General features: G+C 45.9%; 1 protein-coding gene across 1 annotated transcript; it reads right to left on the reverse strand.

Annotated features, from left to right (window-relative positions):
- Positions 1-201: 201 nt before the first annotated feature.
- LOC135240745 (A disintegrin and metalloproteinase with thrombospondin motifs 5) lies at positions 202-21,390 on the reverse strand. The gene is made up of 8 exons (XM_064310643.1): positions 19,755-21,390; positions 12,298-12,430; positions 9,438-9,605; positions 7,479-7,762; positions 5,900-6,083; positions 5,425-5,600; positions 4,499-4,674; positions 202-3,511 (listed from the first exon to the last, which is right to left on the reverse strand). The coding sequence occupies exons 1-8, from the start codon at positions 20,862-20,864 to the stop codon at positions 2,968-2,970; spliced, it is 2,775 nt and encodes a 924-aa protein (XP_064166713.1). The 5' UTR covers positions 20,865-21,390; the 3' UTR covers positions 202-2,967.
- Positions 21,391-22,202: the final 812 nt, after the last annotated feature.

A 22,202-nucleotide genomic window follows, 5' to 3' on the forward strand; every position in this document is an offset into this window, starting at 1 on the left:
CTGTATAGAATGATCCTGTATTAGGAACTGTAATATGAATGTTCAAGTCACTAGAAGTAAAGGTGACTGTTGAACAATAGCAACAACAAAAACTAGTGCTTATCAAATTCTTTGTATGTGTGAAGGGAAAAAAAGCATTATATGTTGATTGAAACCCTTTGATAATGAAGTCTCATAGAACTGGACTGATTGATTCAACTGTAGATGGCACATCTTATTTTATTAAATTGATTTTTACCTGCCACAATCAACTGGTGCTGTAAAGATACCTGCATAATGAGAAAGGCACAGGTGAGATTTCCATATTATTTTGAGGAGCTTTGACCACACAGTATCCGTGTGCTGTGTGCTGCTGTGAGAATAAGGAAATCATGTGACCCTGGAGAAAGAGAGAGAGAGAGAGAGAGAGAGAGAGAGACAGACAGACAGAGAGAGAGAGAGAGAAAAAGTGAGAGAGAGTGAGTGAGTGAGAGAGAGACAGAGAAAGCGAGAGAGTGTGAGAGAGAGAAAGTGAGAAAGGGAGAGACTAGAAGAATATGGACTGGATGAAGTGGCCTGAGAATTAGAGAGTGAGGAGGTTTTTGGTACAGATTAATTCTGATATAAAAACCTTACTGTCTGCAAAATAGCCTCTGGGCAGTACTGAAGTGCAAACATATCCAAGACACATTCATAAAATATACACATATTTAAATATATATTTATATACATATATTCACGAGACACTGTAAAAACATTATTTTCTTTAAAAAATGAAATGTTCTGCACAATTGGTATTTCCCGTTAAATAATAATTATCATACAAAATAATCATAATAAATAACTTTTCACATACAAGTTGTACAGACAATAAATTATTATGATTTCAGTGCTGTGTTTCTGTTGTTCATGACAGGGAGGTTTCCTCATGGTGGGTTGGGTAAACAGAATTGGACACATTGGGCCTCATTCACAAAACGTGTACGACCACATTTGATCGTAAACTGCAGGTAAGAACGTTTCCAAGAACATTTCGGCATTCATCATTTTTTTCTTATCTATATTTGTTCAAGGGTGTTTCCTTATGCAAATCACTTGAACAGGATTGCGCATAAAATTTACAAACAGCCAGCATTCATCATCTCATACACCTGAGATATGGACACAAACATGGCTGGCGCACGTGTCATGAATCTCTTTTTTTTTTTGTAGGAACATTTTTAAGAACAAAAGTAGGAATAATTTAATAAAAGTTTTGTGAATGAGGTCCATTGTGTGTGCAAATGTTTGAGTGTGTCTCTGTATGCAAGTATGTGTGTGCATGTGTTAAGATGTGTATGTGTGTGTGTGTGTGTGTGTGTGTGTGTGTGTGTGTGTGTGTGCGTGCATGTGTGTGTTAAGGTGGATATGTGTGTGTGTGCGTGCATGTGTGTGTGTTAAGATGGATGTCTGTGTGTGTGTGTGAGTTTGTCACTCTGAGGAACGTGTGCAGGAGTGTTTGTACTACAGTGCATATTGTGAGTTTTTGCACCACAGTGTGAGCAGCTGTTGTATAGATGAGAATAAAGATGACGGAAAACATTAGTGAGCGGGATGGGTCATTTGTGAGACTGGTGAGCGAATGAGTGTGTGAGCTAGAGTGATCAATGGGGGGGGGGGGGGGTGCAACTTTAACTTTTAACAATTACACCCCTCTCAACTTAGAATGCCGAATCATTACTGCAGGCCAGTCCCATTGCTGCGCTGTCCTCTGTCAATTTTTGGATTGCCTAGTGTACCCACCGCTGAGTCGACTTCCGCACGAGTAGGTGGAGGAAATGAGTACACAGAATCACTCCCCCGTTGGGTGACACTACATGATATAATTCTGGATGGTGGGCATAACTGAGAGCGATAGCAAAGATTGAATCTTTGCAAAAGAATCAGTTGCAAATGAGTGGCAGCGGGAGAGTGAATCGTTTGGTCAGTGTATAGGAATGAATTGGTCAGTGGAAGTGATTGGATGACAGAGTGAGGTACTCAGTAAGTGAAAGTGAGTTAGTGACAGCGTGAAGGAGTGAATCGGTAAGCGAAAGTGAGTTGGAGATAGTGTGTGTGAGTTAGGATTTTGAGTGAGAGTATGAGATAGTGAGATTTGAAAGTTCAGAAAATACTTGACTGTGTCAAGTTGCTCCAGTCCCACATTCCCTCTTGCTGTATTTGCGAGTATTCAGGGCACACATTGTCATATTACAACACTTCAGACAGACATACACACAGACAGACATACAGACAAACAACACAAAGATGACCAAAGAAAAAAAACCTAAATGAGAGAATTGCAGTGCTCCTGTGTGCTACATTTCCATGATGAGAATAATGAGCAAGCCCCCCCCCATGTATAGCCCACTTTACATGGATGCTGCAAACACACAGTCCATACACTTTCTCTGACTGTGGCCCTCTCTCCCTCTGTCTCTCAGTACTCAGTCTGCAGTACTGTCTTCCTCTATCTCTCCCTTCTTCTGTAGCCCCCTCTCTCCCTTGAGCACCCAGTGCAGTCCTTTCTCTGTATCCACTGCTGACAGTCCATCAGTTCCACTCTGCAGAAGTATCGTTGTGGGCCCAACAGGAGCAACCCCAGCTCAGGCCCCAGTGATCCTGCATAGCGCCCCCTGGGGGGCTCAGACTGGACTGCGCCAAGCTGGGCTAGGGCAGGAACCGCTCAAAAGTGCATACTGAGCTGGGGGTGGGGGGGGTCCCCATTTCCAAAGCCCTTGTTCAGGAGTTCAGACACGCAAGCCTTAAATGGCAAAAACTCAAATAATACCAAAAAGGACAATACTATAAACGGTAATCATGTTAACAAGCGGTAATGACGGCCAAAAACGGAGGGAAGACGGAAAACGAAAGGATGACAGAGGGGAGGTGCTCTGCGCGTCTGCGTGCGAGCGTCCGCCCCGGGCCGCGGCGCGTGTTGGCGGGAGTTCGCGCGGAACCCGGCCCGTGTCAGCACTTCCTGACGACGCAGTGTTTGAAGGCGGACGGTCGGTCCGCCAGCAGGCAGCCCTTGGCCAGCGCCCCCCGCTGGTCCTTGCACTGCACGGTGCGCGTCTGCCAGCCCGCGTCGCAGGTCCGCGAGCAGGCCAGCCACGAGCCCGTGGCCCACTGAGCGCCCGTCGCCGGGGGCGGCGGCGGCGGCGAGGGCGGGGCCGCCTGGCGCGGCGCGAAGAAGCTGTAGCGCACGTCGAGCGGGCGCTTGGCGTCGGTGGCCAGGATCTGCACGGTCAGCTGCTCGCGCAGGGCCCCGGGCCCCATGCTGTGCAGGAAGTCGTCCCTCTGGCTCCAGCCGCTGTAGTTGAGCACCATGCCGCTGAGCGGGATGACCGTCTCCGACGTGGAGATCATGAACTTCCCGTTGAGCAGGTAGTCCCCGGCGGCCCGCCGCAGCGCCAGGTAGGCCGTGAAGCGCAGCTGGTCCTTGGGCTTGTGCTGACGGATCTTGATGTGCGTGGAACCTTCCGGAATCTTCACCACGTCCGTGTAGCCCTTACTGCGGGAGACAGGAGAATGGGAGCCTCTCACACACATAGACATAGGCCAAGACTAATATTTTGTATTTTATGACTGCCCTTACAATACCCAGGGGAAGTATTTGTGGATATTAGCTGAAATGAAAAACTAAGACAGAAGATAAAAAAAGGTCTTCCACACAGTCTGAGTTGGAAATGGTGTCTGCTCAATGTCAGATTACTTTCAAGTTTCCTCTGCTCTCTGATACTGCTGTCCAGTGCAGTGTGCTGGGAGTATGTTATTCCACACTCTCTCTGTTGGCACAATTGAAGCTTGGCTCTGCAAGCACAACTCTGCAGTGCATACCACAACTGAGTTTGAAATCGTGTAATGTTGCACTTAAATAGCACTGCTAGACAACATTTGCATGTTAGCATGACGTTAGGGTAATGTTGCTCTTACAGGTCACTCTTAGGTACTGTGTACTCTTAGGAGTGTAGCACAGTGGGTAAGGAACTGGGCTTGTAACCGAAAGGTCGTAGGTTCGATTCCCGGGTAAGGACACTGCCGTTGTACCTTGAGCAAGTACTTACTGCATGCTCAGTATATATCCAGCTGTATAAATGGATACAATGTAAAATGCTATGTAAAAAAGTTGTGTAAGTCGCTCTGGATAAGAGCGTCTGCTAAATGCCTCTAATGTAATGTAATGTGTATGATATATAGCCAAGATGCTCTCACAACTGTTGGAATTACTATATGTATGACAGTAACTGTTAATTGCGAATGTTTATATCTTAGCTGAAGTTATCAGCTGTCAGTTGGTTTCCTGTTGCTCTCAAGTTGTTACTTATAGTTGTTACTTAATATCTTGCCTTGATGGCTTCAGAAGTTGCTCTGGCTAATAATGTCTTCCAAACACATGAAACATAAATAATAGACCCACTGCAGTGTGTGTGTGTGTGTGTGTGTGTGTGTGTGTGTTTTGTGTGTACGTTCCGGTGTGTGTTTGCGTGCGCGTGCGTACCTCTTCTTGGTGAAATTTCCCATCACCTTCACACAGGAAGTGCTATCCCCTCCACAGATGCCACACTTGTCGAACTGCAGTTTGGAGCCGATGATCCCATCGCATCCGGTGCGCACACACTTCCCCTTCACACACACCGAACTGCTGTACGGCCTGCACTCTGTCCCGTCTGTCACCTGCAGAGACACACCAGGCCATTCACGCCTTGATCCTCCTCATCATCGTCCTCATCATCAGTGACATTGTCATTAATCCTTTAAGGTGTGAGATCACGAATATGCAATTAAAATGTTCTTAAAACATTCTAATGCTGATGGTAATTTAAACTGAGTTCTAGAACACTGACTTAGAATGTTGAAAAAACATTCCAAAAAAGCTACTTTGCTTGCCAAATGTCCTTTATAGAAACGGAAGAGCAGTACCCCACACCCTGGGGTACAACAGTAGTGTCACAGCTGGTAATTAAAGATGCAACCCTCTGGCTACAAATGTTATTTTAACAACACGTGTCACACGTCTCCGTCACCTGAGACTCAAAATTAGAACTCATTTACATGTTTTATCTAGGGCTGTCAAAGTTAACCGCGATTAACTATGGACAATCATGCGATTCATTGTGATTAAATATTTTAATTGATTGACAGCCCTAGTTTTATCACTTCAAAACTTTTAATATGACTCATAATCACACTATTATCATTATTAAGGGCTGTATATAACGTAGCCTGAAAAAGCTGCCCAAGTGCAAGTGAGTAAGCACAGTTGTTCATGCTAATGCAGGCACTGAGCGTTTGATGGTTTTGATGCAACATATCACCAGCTAAGTAATGTATAGATCCTAGGCTCCACCCCTTTATACTGTTTCTTCCTCTTCCCGTGCACGGCTCCGCCCCCTTTCGCTGTACAGGGTCTCGCCCTTCACTCACCCTCTGGGAGAACACTACATAGTATCCTGTTCCCTTGGCTCGACATGTCAGTTTGCACACATCCCCGGGCAGGACCCCGGCGAATTTGGGGACCCATTCCACGAACGTCTTCACCCCCTTGGGGTCAGTTTGGGGCCCGTTCCGCGCCTCGCACTGCTGGAGACGGAAGCTCTTACCTTGGGAAGAGAAGAACGGGAGTCTGAGAGGCAGGGGTGTAGCACAAAATTCTGGGCCCTGTACAAACGCAGTCTCTGTACATCATCCTTTGCAGTAATGCACTCTTTATTCATATTACTTGTTCAAGACTTTGTTTATTACTATAATTATAAATGTTATGTTCTTAGGTTTTCTGCTAATAATAATAATAATAACAATAATAATAATAATAATAAAGGCAGCATATATAAGCACATGGAAGATTAATATATTAATGAAAAGCAACATCATCACTGGCAGCAGCATCAGTAAGACTCACTGGGCTCTGGGCAGGGGCTGACGTTGCAGGACCTGTAGATGGCTCTCTTGCCTGTGCAGTACCTCCCGTTATTCCGGGGGGGAGGGTTGTTGCACAGACGGTGAGCAAATTGCACCCCCCCACCGCATGAACGAGAGCACGAGCCCCAGGACCCCCACGAACTCCAACTGCCATGGTTCGAGGTCTGGGAGAAAACCGGAGACAGAGAGAAAAAGAGATGGAGAGTGAGGAAGAGAAAACCAGACAGTGTAAAATTGTTACAATTTCATGGAACTTTATAATTGTATAATTAAATGACAAAAATCTGGTTTTACATTTAGAATCTGGTTTCAGAAATATACTTTCAAAGCCACACACACACTCACACACAGATGTACACACATGCACAAGCACACGCACGCACACACACACACACACACACACACACACACACACACACACACTCACACACAGATGTACACACAGGCACAAGCACACGCGCACACACACACACACACACACACACACATTTCTCACTTTTGCTAATCTTGCTAAAACAACCTTGTCTGTAAAGGGAGTCTGGTCTCTCTCTCTGTCTGAAGCTCATTCTTTCTCTCTTTATCTCCTGTTCACTCTGTTTGTCTCTGTAGGCCCGTCTTGCTTATGTTACAGGGCGACAGTCAGAGAGGGAGGAAAAACTATGGACAGTCTGTCAATATTATTCACCCGGAGCCAGTGTTTCACCTTGAGTCGCCTTTCACCTCTGTCAACTCTCTCAAGCTTACACACACACACACACACACACACACACACACAAGCGCACACACATGCATGCACACAAACACAAGTGTGCACACACACACACACATGCACACACATGAACACACAGATCAATGGCTGCCTCGGGTAATGATTTGTTTTCAACTGGCTACCCAGCACACAGAATACTGATCCTCAATAATATTCGATATTCGAGCTCCTGGGCACCTCTTTGAGTGTCCATCACTCCCAATTTCATAGAGCGGACAGAATACCCCAGAGGATCAGTCAATAAATGCACCGCAAACACAGGCCAGCCAGTATAAACCAGACATTCGGAATGTGAGCTTGGGTTATGTCATCAGCTGACTACCAATGGGAGTGCATCAGTGGGACACAGTTCACGTGGAGCTTCTGGGGTCGAGTGGGTTTTAATTGGTTAACGCTTCTTGGATTGCTGCTACATTAGCTCCTCCCTGTGATGCAACAGGCACCCACAGCCAATCGGCTATAGTCAGTAAGAGATTATGCCTCTCCTCTAAGTGCTGCTACCTCTCCTGTAGTACTGTGTAGCCTGCGGTGGAGAGAGTGATGTGTCAGTTGCGCTGTTAGGATTTTGTCCGAGTTTAACCTTAGCTAGCTAGCTAGCTAACGGTACCTGCTGTTTCTGACTGAGTCGACAGAGCGATTAGTTAGTGAAAGCACAGAATGATGCACCAAAATCTGCGTCGTAATACGGTCCGGTAGGTACCGGTTGTATGGGAATCAGTGGCATCGCGGTACCAGGTTTCGGTACCCAATCCTACCAAAAGTGGAAACGGCGGACCCCGCCCCCGCTCACCGTGTACTGCTTCTTGCGGGTCTTGTCCACGCACTTGCCGTGCAGGCAGATGCGGCCCTTGCCGCAGGGCGTGCCCTCCACGGCCGGCAGCTTCTTGGTGAGGCAGACCATCTGGCCCTGCCGGATCACCGCGCACCACAGACGGGCGCACACGTCCATGCCCGGGCACACTGTGTACTCCGCCCCGAACGCCAGCCGGCACTGGCGGATGGCGTCGTAGCTCTGGCCCGGCAGCTCCTCGGGGCCCAGGATGGACTGGCGGGGGGAGTCCAGCAGGCATTCCGCTGTGGGACGGGTGAGAGGGTACAGAGAGGAGGGTCACCAGGGAGACAGAGGTGTGTGAGAACAGGACGTAAAGGGGTCAGAGGGGTATGTGGTTTAGGTGGTACATGGGTTAGGAGGATAAAGGGGTATGTGGAGACAGGGTGAGGCAGTATGGGGAGAGAGGGGTGTAGTATAGGGGCAGATGGGAGGCAGGAGAAATTTGCCCCTTATTTGCTCTGTCTCGTCCACTGGCCTGTTACACAAGATGCCCTTTTAACCCTTTAATGAGTAAGACCACAGATATGTGATTAGAATGTTCATAACATAACATTATAATGCTGATGTAACAATCACTACTGGTAACCGAAAGCAATGGAGTTCTAGAACACTGATTTAGAACTTCGAAAAAAACATTTTAAAAAACCATCAGTGACTGACGGAGACACAGAGAATGTGAATACAGACTGTGTCTCAGATCATATGTGTGGATTCTGAGCGTACAGCATGGCTTAATGTGCATTTAAATGTACATGTGTAAACACGCCAGTATGCAATAGTATTTCATCTGCTGAAATGTGAAAAGTAGAAAATACTGAATGTTAAATGAGTAAAGCGGCCATATAGCCCTGTGGTGCATCGGTTTCACACAGAACAACGTGCCATCATTTTGAGATAATGCAAGCTCTGTTTCCTCTCTCATTGAGAATAAGCCTGATGGGGCCCCTTTGTTAAGACTTGTTATCCAGTCCCAGTGAGATCATTTATAACATTAGAGTCAGGGATTATTAAAGACTCTGGAGTTAATGCCGGTCATCAAAGACAAATGCACACATTACACTCAATGAATACAGACATTTTCATGCATTATTTATACATATGTTACATTTGAAATGTTTCAGTCCTTCTATTGCAGTCATAACTGAACAATTGCACTGACTGAAGATGAATATAAAATTCTATAAAATTCCATAATGTAAAGAAAAAGAATATATTGTGTGAAATATGTTTTTTTTTTTTACCATAAATATGTTTTTTGTAATATTCTATATTTTACCACAAATCATTTTTTTTGCAAAGGGGTGTGTCTGAGAAACAGAAATTTTAATTCAGTATTTGTTTTCTCTTTAGGGGCAAATGTGTGGAATGCAGAACTGAACTAATACAGATTTCCTTAGTGGAAAACAGTCCTCTCTCTTACACATTCCTCTCGCCCTGGCTCTCTCTCTCAATCCCTCTTTCTCACACTCTCTCTGTATCTCTCTGTCTGTCTCTCTATCTGTCTCTTTATCTATTAATCTACCTCTCGCTCTCTCTTTTACCCTCTATCCTATCTATCCATGTATCTTTTGCTCTCGCTCTGTCTCTCTCTATTTTTGTCTCTTTATCAATCTATCTCTTGCTCTCTCACTCCATATCTCTCTCTGCCCTAACTATCCATCAATCTCTTGCTCTCTCTCTCTCTCTTGCTCTCTCTCTACAATTATAATTTAGCAATTTAGTCCTTCAGCAGATTCTTTTACACAAACCAACTACACAACAAAAAAGGTAATTTAAAGGTCAAAATGTCATGGCCTTTCTCTATCTATCCATCTCTCTCTCTCTCTCTAATATCTAATTACAATTTAGCCCCTTGGCAGATGCTTTTACACAAAGGTCATTTAAAGGTCGTGGCCTCTCTCCGCGCCTCCGGCTCACCGTTGCCGTCGTCGAAGAAGTCGGTGATGGTGGAGGAGGTGCAGCGGCTCCAGGGCTTGGAGGCGTCGATGGAGGTCAGGATGGAGGACATGAGGCGCTTGTCCTCGCTGGAGCCAAAGCGCTCCTCGCAGAACTTTGAGTCGTCATGAGACAGACCCAGGAGGTGCCCTGTTCCACACACACACACGCACACACACACACACGCACACACACACAAACATATACACGTTAGTGTATGGTTATGGAACATGAAGTGGACTGAAAATCAACAAAAGATCTGATATGTTAGAAACTTTCAATGTGACCATCCATAAACCCCATATTATCTTCTGCCTCATCTTCATTATCAATACACTGCTGGAACAGGAGACACAATGTTTTGGCTGGAGTACTTAATGCCCAAGTGTGGTTTTGCTCTAAAAAATTGTGTATCAAAGCTGTAATGCTTAGCACAGACTGTCACTGGTGTAATTTGGTAACAGTGACTCACTGCCGCAAGGTTTGTCATGGACAGTTATGTCACAGGAATTGTATTTCGGAAAGACAATTGCCCCAAGTGTAATTTGATAAGCCTGATGTCTATGACTGTCACCAGTGTAAGGTTTGTCGCAGACAGTTCAGTGAAAGGGATTATAATTGCCAACGGTGACTGTTTCAAGGTCGTGTAAACCCTCAATGTGTTTACATGATCATTATGTAACAGGCGATACCCGGCAAGGGGGATCGAACTGCAATCCTCCTGCACACCAAACAGCACTCAGCATGCTGGCCCATTCAGCTAAAGGCTAATGTCCCCAGATAAGGGGTCAGTGGCTACTATTCACGTGTCAGGGAGTGACATCATTGCACTTTGTTATGCTTGCAACTTATCATGTTGTACATTGCATATATTTACATATACTAATATGAGATGATGATGATGTGTGTGTGTGTGTGTGTGAGAGAGAGAGAGAGAGAGAGAAAGAGAGACAGGGAGAGAGGGATAAGATAAACAGATGGAGACAACATGTTCCTTTAAGTTAAGTGGATGAGGGATGCTTAAATAAAAAGGCAATAGAAAAAAAAACCATCCTGTTTATTTTCATGCCAATGGAGCTCATTTGAACTGATTAGAATTCAATAGAGCAGAATAAAACAGACAGACACACAGAGAAAAGTGATACTGATTGGAGCCAGGGTAAACCCAACAGGCTTAGCCAGTTAACTTTTGACTCTAACCCGCTGGAAAATGTCCCTTGCCTCCCAGCTGTAGCAAGCAGAAACACATTAGCGCACACTCACAGACATGTGCACGCTCACAAACAAGCACTCACTTTGTGTACGTGTTCCATGCGATCTAGGAGCAGATGATGACTCTGTCTATAACAGGGCTGCCCAACCCTGCTCCTGGAGATCTACCACCCTGTAGGTTTTCACTCCAAACCTAAACAAAGTATACCTCATTCAACAGCTAGAGATCTCGTTGAGCTGCTAATTAGTAGAATCAGATGTGCCAAATTAAGGTTTAATGAGAACCTACAGGATGGTAGATCTGTAGGCACAGGATTTGGGAGTCCTGCTCTATAATGATGCCATTCTTCTAAACTCATCGGTTCCAGTAAACAGTGGGAACTTGGCATTAGGCTGGCTTCAGTGAAACACTAGAGATGAGCACATGCTATCTGATGCATAAGAATTCCCTTGTGCAGAAACAATGTTTCAGTGGCAATGCTAATTCATTGGCACAAAGGTTAATCCTCTATTAACAATAATCAGAGCAATGATTAAAGGTTTGTTATACTGTTTGTATCTTGAGGACCTGTTGACGTAATCTGTCAAATCAGCAACAGTTTTTGTGGTTTTTTTTTTCTGCTTCATTTCACACTGGAGTGCACAAGTTCCCCTTGTACAGATGAGCTGGAGACACAAACTTCATGTACAGCCTGAGCAAGCAGAGTGTGATTAGCCTGATTGACCAGTGGAGGTTTTCTGACTAGCCTAAATTCAATCAACTGCTGTCCTTAACTTTGACTTACAATTAAACATAACATATGCATTTTGTTTCTTACAAAAATAATTTGGTGAGTTCAGCGAGCTCTAAAACTTATCTTGCCAAACTGAGTTTGTGAAGAAAACAAGTAATGCTTGCATTTGCCAGTAAGCTAAGGACAAATATTGATTGAATACAGGCCACTGTCATCCCGGATGATTGAATCCCATCAGTCCATGGATGATGCTGTGGTCAGTTATGCATATCCCAGCACCACTGCTAGCTACAGCCAACACAGGCACAGTCCAGAATCGACATCTCACAGGATGAACCATCTACACCAATGGTTCCCAGCCATACTCCTGGAGACCTACCGTCCTGAAGGTTTTCATTTAAACCCTAATTTGGAACACCTGTTTGCACTAATTTGCAGCTCATCATTTGCAGCAGATCTCTAGCTGTTGAATGAGGTGTGCTTTATTAGGGTTGGGCTGGAAACCTATAGGATAGTAGATCTCCATGAATACGGTTGGGAAACACTGATCTGCACACTGTTAATTAACAGGATAAGCCACCCAGCAGCCCAGTTACTCATGCATTTATAAAATGTAGTACCAGGGCCCAGTACTGACAGTATTGCTCTAGATGGTTTCTGCTGTTTTGTGATGTAATTATTTTTCTGCAGGTGTAAAGGGGGATGTGTGCCAGAGAAAAGGGAAATTGGGGGTGTTGTAGGGGTGGAAGGGCTGGGAATAACTGTACCAACGGTTGTGTGTCCGCACAGATCACAGTTTCTCTCTCTCTTTCTCTTTTTCTCTCTCTCTCTCAAATACACACACACACACACACACACACACACAGGAAGGTGTGTGCGCTCGTGATTCTGCCCACCGATCTCGTGCGCCACGGTGAATGCGGCGTGCAGCCCGTCGTCCTCGATCACGGCGCAGCTCCTCTCCGGAGAGCAGATGGTGCCCACGTCCGCCATGCCCAGCGTGTCACAGGAGTGGTGCCCACACAGGTCCTGCAGGGGGCGCAGTCACACGTGTCACGGAATGGCTACGGCATTGGCAGGACACACGTCACACGTCAGCATGCTACACACAAGTGCAAGCACGTGTACATAAAGCACTGTGTGGCGCAATGCTGGCCACTCAAGTTCTGTCATGTTTTTGTTTTTTATTCAGCCAATTTTGGAAACAGGATAATTTCCCCATAAAGTGCTTCTCCCCCTCCCTGTGTGAGTTTTTCTGGGTGTGTATTTACCCTTCAGTCCTGGCCGGAATTCTCCATTAACAAACGCTCTCTGTTCTGGGCTTAAACACAGGCCCTACGCTACAGAATACGGCAGCGTCTGTCTCTGCTTCTCACAGAGAGGAACTATTTTAAAGAACGATAGTCAAAAGGAGATGAAGACGTGGTTCGAGGCAGAGATGCTTGAAAGCAGGGATGATTTAAGGACCTCTCTGGGCCACTGTGAAAGCCCCATTAGCGAGACTGAGATGTGGGCACTGAACGTGCCGATATCAGCTCCATGTGGCCCACAGGAGTCCTGGCTCCAAGGCAAAGTCAGATTCCATTTGCGTTTATTCAGAACCGCAATCCGCGTTTTGGCTAATGGGAGCTTTCTGCCACGTATGTGGGGAAAGCCTGAAATCAGTGTGAAATTTGGGAAGCACAAGTTTAAATGTTAATACCATGGAAGAGGGAAACATAACAACAAAATTCCAACTGAACCCAAAACTGTGCTGCTAAATGCTCTGATAAACCGTGTCTTCCAACAATTATAAAATGAAAAGCATAGTAATACAGTAAGACACTAGCAAAGACATACACACACATACGCACATACATATACATACACACACACATGAACACGCACACGCGCACACACACACACACAACCACACAGGCACACAGACACACACACACACACAACCACATACATGACCTGGGACAATACAACACAGTAAAATGGAATGTGGGACCAAATGTTGTCTGTTAAGAGTTGAATTAACACTGGACATTTTACTGTGTAATGACAGATAATGACTATGAAACTCAGTGGTTAAGCACAGCAGGCAGAGGAATATCCATCAAAGAAGCCTATTTGGCTCTGGCTCCTGGAGCCATCCAAGCAGGCTTGTGAGCTCATGTGATAATGATGTCTGTGCGCTGGTGAGAAGCAGTGTGTCTCCAGTGTGTCAGAGACTGAGGCCTAACCCCCCCCCCGCCCCCACACACCAAGACGAACACAGTGAACCCAACTCCTCCGCAGGACACACATCAACAGACCCAGGCACCTGAACACTTCAGCCCGCGCCCTGAATAACGCGGTGTTGACAGAAGCCTCGGGACACGGGGTAAGTGTGATGAACACCCCTGGTAATGGGAGAGCGCTGCGCGTCTGCTGCTTGTCAAGTCCAATAATGGAGGAAAACATCTACGGAGAATCGCACGCACGTGAGGGATTTGGAAAGTCGCGTTGCGCTGGCCCTGAACGCAGTCATAAGGATCTCGCTTCATGAAGTAGCAAAGACGCCTGTCAGCCCAGGTTGACTGACAGTGAAAGAGGTGTTTAGATATGACTTCATCCCCCCTCCCCACTCCACCCCACCCTCACCTTCACCCCCCACTTAACCACCCACCCCCCCTTCCCTCATTCCTTCACCCTTCATCGCCCTCTCCTTTTCTTTTTCCATTCTTCCTCTCTCAATCTCTCGTTCCCCTCTCTCTCTCTCTCTCTCTCTCTCCCCCCACCTCTTGCTCCCCTCTCCTCTTTCTCCCTCTTCCTCTCCCGCCCACTGCACAAGGTCATGTGGAACACATGTGGAGCGCTCAGAAAAACAAGGCTGGGAAATTTTGGCCTTTCTTTTCATTCTGACCACAATGTTTTTTGTGGACACCTGGGAGGGACGGGCAGAGGAAGAAAGGCAGAGCGAAGAAGGGAATGAGCGAAATGAAATGAAAGCAGATGGAAAGGTATGTAGGTCAGGACGGGAGAAAAAAAACTACACGGCATCAGTCCATCTCCGCTGATTGCAGCACTCACACGGAGAGTTCAATCAGGCTCACACGCATCCACGCGCATGCATGCACGCACAGGCGCGCATTCACGTACGCACACACGCATGCAGACACGCATGCACGCGCGCACAGATGCGCACAACCACGAAGGGCCAAACACACTTACGTATCCCAGGAACCACAAAATTTGAATATGCACATGTTTTGTCCACGCCAATAGGGCAGGACAAACCACTGAAAGGGACAGTGAACAAAAAAAAACATCTACGACACATTCAGAGGACCAACATTACCCATTATAACCTTTAAAACATGTTTTTTTCCAACTAACATTGTTATAATTTGCAAGCTAGACACCTGTAGTTAGACCAATATTCAAAAGAACAGGTACAATTGCTGTTTTGCATTGAGGGAGTGCAAGAGGAAGAGTGGAACTAGAGTACCTGTGTGACCAACAGTCTTTGTATAATTAGGCTAATTATCAAATGAAGATGAACCATTTCTGTTTGGCAATGCACAGCCGCAATCAGTTAGCCAGTTAGCTCACTGATTGTACTAACCTTGTAATTATTTTGATATCTTTGAAAGGAGGTGGGGGTATATACTGTACATTCTGAGCGAGCTTGCAAGCTAATAGGCCTTTGGCAGTTGTTTCAATCTCTCAGGGTTCAGAACGATAATGGTGAAGTGTGTTCCAATAGTAAAGTGTGTTTCAATGGTAAAGTGTGTTCCAATGGTAAAGTGTGTTCCAGTGGTAAAGTGTGTTCCAGTGGTAAAGTTTGTTCCAATGGTAAAGTGTGTTCCAGTGGTAAAGTGTGTTCCAGTAGTAAATTTTGTTCCAATGGTAAAGTGTGCTCCAATGCTGAACTGTGTTCCAATGACGAAGTGTGTTCCAGTGGTAAAGAGTGTTCCAATGCTGAAGTGGGTTCCAAATTCAGTCACCTTCTGTGCCTCTCTATTGTTATCCCCAAGTCAGTGCTTCCACACAGTCAGGAAAAGGTCGATGGAAGTCCACACTGGCCCAGGGGCATATTATAAGGTATTGAACTGGAATAGAGAACAGGACCGTGCCTCTGGATTCGACTGCAGAAATTTCACATTGGTTGGGTCCTGCATGGGTACAGGACGTGGTGTTCTCCACACATCCCCCACATGTGTCCGAAGCGTGTGGATTCTACACGTTGTCATTGGTTACCTCTGATAGAAAGTAGCATGTGAGAAATACCTCTGCCTCTGAATGCAAACACACTGACTGCGAAGAAGAAGCCCCTCCCACAGATGGGCTCGGGCAGCCAATGGGAGCGCAGGCTTCTGCATACACACAGAACTCGCACGTGGCATTGAGGGTGGGCGAATTACGAGATCACTGAACTGCATGACTGTCTGTATGTGTGTGATGCAATTATGTGTGTGTGTGTGCCTGGGTGTTTATGCATATGAGACTGTGTGTGTGTGGACACATTTGCATTTTCATGTGTGTATGTGTATATGCTTGGGTGCTTAAGGGTGTGCATGTGCTTGCATGTTTATGTGTGTGTGTAAGTGTGTGCGTGTGTGTGTATGTGTGTGCGCTTGACTGCTTAAGGGTGAGTCTATGTGTGTGAGTTTGCATGGTTGTGTATGTGTGTGTGTGTGCACGTGTGCTTGTATGTGCGCGCGCGTGTGTGTGTGTGTGTGTGTGTATGTGCATATTTGTGATATGATCATCACCGGTTAATTTATTTATTCATCTACGATAGAGATCGGGGTGATTTATTTAAGGGTATTTGTTACTATTTATATCAAAAGAACTTCATAATGCCAATGTGGAAAATACAAATTCCAAGTTCAAAAAGCAGTTCACAATAAACTGCATGATCTGGATTCCATGAATCACAACAAACGAGTGTTTATCTAAAGGGGAATTCCACCCAAAAATGAATAAAATAGATTTCTTGTTCCTGCTTAAATCACACTTGTAACTTCTCTCATGTGATATTTCCAGTGGCGTAATCCAGAAATAGAGCCTGCCTTTTGAGCTGTCTCAGTCGCTGCATTACTGAGGTGAATGGATGATTTGCTATTCCCTGAAGTGAAGGTAATCCAATAAAATTATGGAAATCCTAAATGTTTCTGTAACACTTGATTATGAGTATATACAGACACATACAATAGCAGTATATTTTCTGCCAGTGTGCACTGCAGATACTGACAGCTGGTGGAGATGATTAGTAACAGCGACGTCCATTCACCACAGCGTTAAATAAGAGACAGGATGTCGCCTAGCGATGCAGTCAAATCACAAAAAAATGCTTTGATGCTGGACAAAGAGTGTAGGATTTGGCCTATGACAGGAAATCAGTCCAGCGGCTGTTCTAAAGATGAGACACAGAACATTCTTTTTTTTTTAATGTTTTTATTTTGAGTGGAATTTCCTTTTTTAAATTTCTGGTGAAAAATGAAAAACAGGAAAAAAAAAAAAAAAACAAGAGCATTCTGTGCAGAAGCAGAGTGTATCACGCATACTAAAGGCTGAGGAGAGTTCCTCCAAGGCTCGCAGCGAGACTGAAACCCCGCTGTGTCGGACGCTAATCCCGCTATATTGCGCGCACCATCAGTGGGGAGGCCAGGGCCTCACAATCACATCATTGTTTCTCATTAGAGAGATAGAGGAGCGAAGCTGGGAGCAGCCATGCATCCACTCAACCAGTGATATAACATCTAATAATCAAACGCACACGTGCTCATTCTCGCTCGCTCCCTCTCTCTCACACACACACACATATACACACGCTCACACACACACAAACACAAACCCACACACATACACACTCACACACACACACACACTAACACACGCAAACACACACGCACACACTCACACACACACACTCACAGACACACAGCTCAGTAGAGTTCTCGTGTAGCTCTGCTGTGAGATGAAATGAACTGTGATGCAAGGTCACGTGTGTTTCTGCACACTGGAGAGGGCCAGCCATCCCAAATTCCACCAGTGCATCAAACCATGGCGTGTGAAGATCAAACTGTCCCATGCAAGGATCAAACTGAACCATGTGAGGGTCAAATTGTACCCTATACGGGACAAACTGTTCCTCGTGAGGGTCAAACGGTACCCTATACGGGACAAACTGTTCCTCGTGAGGGTCAAACTGTACCCTGTGAGGGTCAAACAGCACCTTATATGGAACAAACTGGACCCTGTGCGAGTCAAATTGTCCACTATATGCGACAAACTGCACCCTGCGAGGGTCAAATTGTACCCTGTGAGGGACAAATTGTACCCTATATGGAACAAACTGTCCCCTGTAAGTCACACTGTCTCCTCGAGATGACTGCATGCAGACAAACCAGCGTCTCACAGAAAGCAGGGGACCCCTTAATGGCGAGCAAGAACCCGACTGCCTGCCTGAATAATAACTAATAATAACAGCAGCAGTATACAGTCATTCTGCTGATATTACCACAGCGGCGTGCGCATGCTGTGCACGGCGTTACAATTTACGACTGTGGCACGGCACGTGCGCGCTTTTTACGGCCGCGGCGTGCTGTCAGTCTCCGGTCCGTGCGGGAGTTACGAGCCCGCGTTCAGGACTGCGGATGTATGCTGAGTGCGCAAAAACTTTAGAAACTGCAACATACCGTCATTCCGCAAAATTTACAACCGGGGGCATGCTGAAAGGCTTAAGAGCTTAAAACTAAAGTATACTGTCTGTCTGCACAGGGGTAACTGCAGCATGCTGAGAGCCTACTTTACTTCATATGGGCAGTATGCTGAACGTCCCCGGAGTTTAAAATGAGAGGATAGAGTGTAGCTGCGGAGCGTTGTCAGTCCGTTCCAATAAACTGCAGTACTCTGTCGGTCTGCAGGTCACACAGTCGAGCGTGCAGTTCAGAAGTACACAGTATGCACGTGTGCACGGTTTATAACTGCAGTATGCTGCGATTACACAGTGTTTATAGCTACTGTGTGCTACGGGACCATAAATTGAGCACACTGTGAATGATGATTGACACGGGCTATGACCTCCCGTTCTGTTAAAGCACCAAGCTGAATAAACACAGTGTAGCACACGTTATTTATGACACTTGTGGACCCACATAAGAGCGAACATATATACGTAATAATGGCGGATGCCTTTTTGGTAGAACGGCCTGTACTTAACACTAAAGCTGGAGCTTTCGGCAGGTGTTAAGAGTGGTGGATGCAAGGGTGTAATTTATGGAGGGGGGGGGTCTTACAACCAGAAATGATAATCTCACAGCTGCTCTTTAAAAAAAAAAAGTATTCTGGGGGGCATGCCCCCGCAAACCCCCTTTGCAGCGTTGCAGTTCTCGGGGTGTATGCATTTCCACCCCCCCCCCCCCCACCAATTTTCGAACTAAAGTTCCACCCTGGGTTGGATGAGATGCCTGAGGAAACACAGCGAGTGCACTTGGCATTCAGACCAGCCCACTGTTGCAGCACTGCCAAGGGTGTCTCCTAAGGTATGCACTCTGCTTCAGGCAAACAAGAACCCGCACGGCCGTATCCCGCAGCAATGCTCCCATCCGCAATAACAGGAGAGCCGGGACGTCTCGCATCGCGGGTCAAGTTCATCGCAATGGAATTCGGATCGGAGGCGTTTCGCTGTTTATGTTACACTTCCAGACGCCGCTTACAGGACTACCCTGACCTCCCGTGTCCTGAAAGATGGCCGAACTGAGACAAAGGACAGACGGTGGGAAAGGGGCCGATGGTTTTGGTTTCTGGGTGAAGGGCTGATATCTCACCAGCTGATTGCGAGTACATCCTGCGGGTCTGAGAAAGCTGTGCGCACCGCTGGGGAGGCCACAAGAGAGCAAAGTCGAGGGACTAGGAGGGGGACTGCTTCCCAGTAAAACACATGCAGGAAACAGTTATAGGCTTCATGGATGAAGGGAGGGAGGGAGAGAGAGAGAGAGAGAGAGAGAGAGCGACAATGTACCCTGAGGGGAAGGGAGAGAGTTTCCGAAGGTCAGTCTCCTCCATGACTGAGCCCTGTCTTGGGCAAAGTTATTAATTTTTTTAAACACAGATTTAAATTAACCAGGCTGCTGTGGATAGGTTATATGCTTACATTCTGACTATCGAAACCCAGTAAATTATTATAAGTCATGTACTTACTGACAGTCATACACAATACAAGACACAAGCACAGTAAAATATTTCAAATATTTACCGAGACTTCATTTTCAACTCAATAACAACAGAGACTTTGGTATTCTGTTGGGGTCATCCAACAAAAGACCACAATTACCTGTTGTGAGTAAAACTGAGTGTTTAAACAAGATGAGCTGTTTACCTGCCTGGTGAAGAGGATGGCAGCATCATGGTGCTCTTGGTGGTCATCATCCAGTGGATTCTGCTGATTCTGCCATTTGCAGAAACTCTTGAGTGTGGATGCTGCATTTTTGGAAATCTCCAGTCCCTTCTCCTTATCTGTCACCACCACCACTTTCACCACTGACAGACGGATGGGGTTCTCAATGCTGGCGTGGCCGTAGAGTTTGGAGGCGATAGAAGCCAGCGTCAACAGGTAGTGATTCAGATCCTTGCCATACTTCTTGGACATGGTCTCGTCAGCAACTAGAAGCAGTTCCACGTTCCTGGCGCGAGAAACCGACCTCTTGCGCCTCTTACCTGATATATGAGAATCGGACCTTGACAGCCACCACTTTGCGTCATGCGCTCTGCGCCCGTTTCCATCCAGCGCAAAACTGCGACTGCGAGTTCTCCTTCCCAGTTCCCCGCGACGGCGCTTCCCGTTGGCATGCCTGCGCCCTCGCCCTTCTCGCGTGCCACAGCTCTCACGCACTGGCATTGCCTCAAAACTGAAACCCTCTCGCGTATAATAGTGAAGTACCGGGTCTGAGGCTGCGTCCTCCGTGGAATGCGCATCGTTCTCGTGTCCTTTCACCCTGGTGAGCGGTCTGATAGTGTAGCGGGCGTGCTTCACCGCAAAAAATCCTTCCAGCTGGCCACGGCACAGACTGAAAAGCGCAAGAGATTCTGGATTGGAATCCACCGTGCCACGGTAAACGCACTCCTTGTGTAGTGGTCTTATACGGTCGCCAGTCGTATGTATCGCATCCACATACTTGGAACTGAAGTGTCGGGATAACAGCGCTTCATCCCTTTCCATATCCAATTGAAATTTCCTGCCGTCCACATAGAGCAGATAGCCAACTTTTCCACCCCCGTGGTAGATCCGATCGATGTTTTGCACTATTCCGTTTTTACGGAGGGCAGGTGCGAGAAGCGAATCGCTCACAGGTGGAACAGATTCCTTGAAAGTGACAAGACCGGCGTCGGAAACTGCATCACCGGCATAAAACTCCAGCACGCACAGTAAGATAAACTTAACCAGCATCTTGCTTTCAGATAACGAACGATACACGTAGGTCATCTTCATCCAAAACAGTCAAAGTAAACTATATTTTATATCCCAACTCAAAATAGCATGAACAAAAAGTGCAATGCGATGGAAGTTAAATTAATACGAGTAGTGGGTCTAATTAGGAGGAGCATTGCCTTTTGATACTCAGGCTCCCCCTAAAAAGTATAAAAAGGCGAAAGAACAAAGACATTGGCGCACAAAATAAACTCTTGCAGCTTGGAGAGGAAACGCCGCTTGCGAGAACTGAGCTGAACTTTGAGAACGAAAAACAGTTTCCACTTAAAAGCAGAAGAGAAAAGAAGTCCTGCCCCCTTGCACTCTCTCTCTCTCTTCTCTCTCGGATATACGGTCTCGTGTATGTAGTAATCAAAGCCAAGTCAAGTGCTTCTGAGGCTCCTAACGCTTAGCGGTCAACTCCCACCCCGGCGCCACGATGCAAACGAGAGAGTAAAGTGGAGAGCAAAAGATCCCGAACAATGCCTTAACTGGTGAATGTCAGTCCCGCTCCGACTATTTGACTAATTTGTCACAGTGGGAAGGGAGAGAGAGAGAGGGAGTTAAAGTAGGAGAGAGTTAAAAGCGCTAACATCTGTTCCTGCAATTTCTCTTCACCGAAGAAAGAAAGAAAAAAAAAAGTCCTACTTGCATCAGAAATCATGAGTTATAGAAGCGTATCGTTACATCGCTTTCAAGGGAACTCAAACGGTTATTGGCAGGACGGTACAAATGTGCCATTTTTTTAGCTTTAGTGAATGATTTTGATTCACAGAATCAGCAAAACTATACGCAGCATCACTTCATCTGTTGATGAAATTGGACGTTTCACCATCTTTAATGCTTAAAGAATTATACGGTGAAAACCATGCAAATGATGAAACATATTTAATGTAATTTTTTTTTTTTTTTTTGCTACTTCAGAATAATGTGGTGTGTGTGCACATGCGCATGCACTTGCGGACGGGGGCATACTTGTGAATTGTGTGTGTGCTGTTGTGCGTGAAAGAGAAAATGATTATTCTACGCTCTTGAGAGAACGATTCAGTGCCATACGTGTGGTACTGCCATTTCTAAGCAACATAAATCATTAGTGCATAGAGTATCGAAAAATAAAAATACACAAAGGAATTTGAAAGCTAGATCTTGATCCACTTCCAGGGCTATATATACATTTTGTTATTCTGAAATTCAATTTTTTATTGAGGCTAATTTAGTGAACCATTTTTCCCTTAGGATCTATCAATATTGTTGCATTACTGAACTGTGACAGTGATCCTGCTCAAATTCCTATTCTCATCCGTCACCCCACCATTTTAAGAAATCCCACAACACAGCTGCAATCCCAAACACATTGAT

This window comes from Anguilla rostrata, chromosome 15, assembly GCF_018555375.3.
Source record: "Anguilla rostrata isolate EN2019 chromosome 15, ASM1855537v3, whole genome shotgun sequence".
NCBI lineage: Eukaryota > Metazoa > Chordata > Actinopteri > Anguilliformes > Anguillidae > Anguilla > Anguilla rostrata.

What these genes read in the sequence shown, in the direction of transcription:
- LOC135240745 (XM_064310643.1), bottom strand. Translation starts at nt 20,864, where the DNA reads ATGAAGATGACCTACGTGTATCGTTCGTTATCTGAAAGCAAGATGCTG. An exon ending in CCATCCTCTTCACCAGGCAG is followed by an intron (nt 12,431 to 19,754) that starts GTAAACAGCTCA and finishes CGCCCCCTGCAG; the next exon opens with GACCTGTGTGGGCACCACTC. An exon ending in GGAAATTTCACCAAGAAGAG is followed by an intron (nt 3,512 to 4,498) that starts GTACGCACGCGC and finishes TGTCTCCCGCAG; the next exon opens with TAAGGGCTACACGGACGTGG.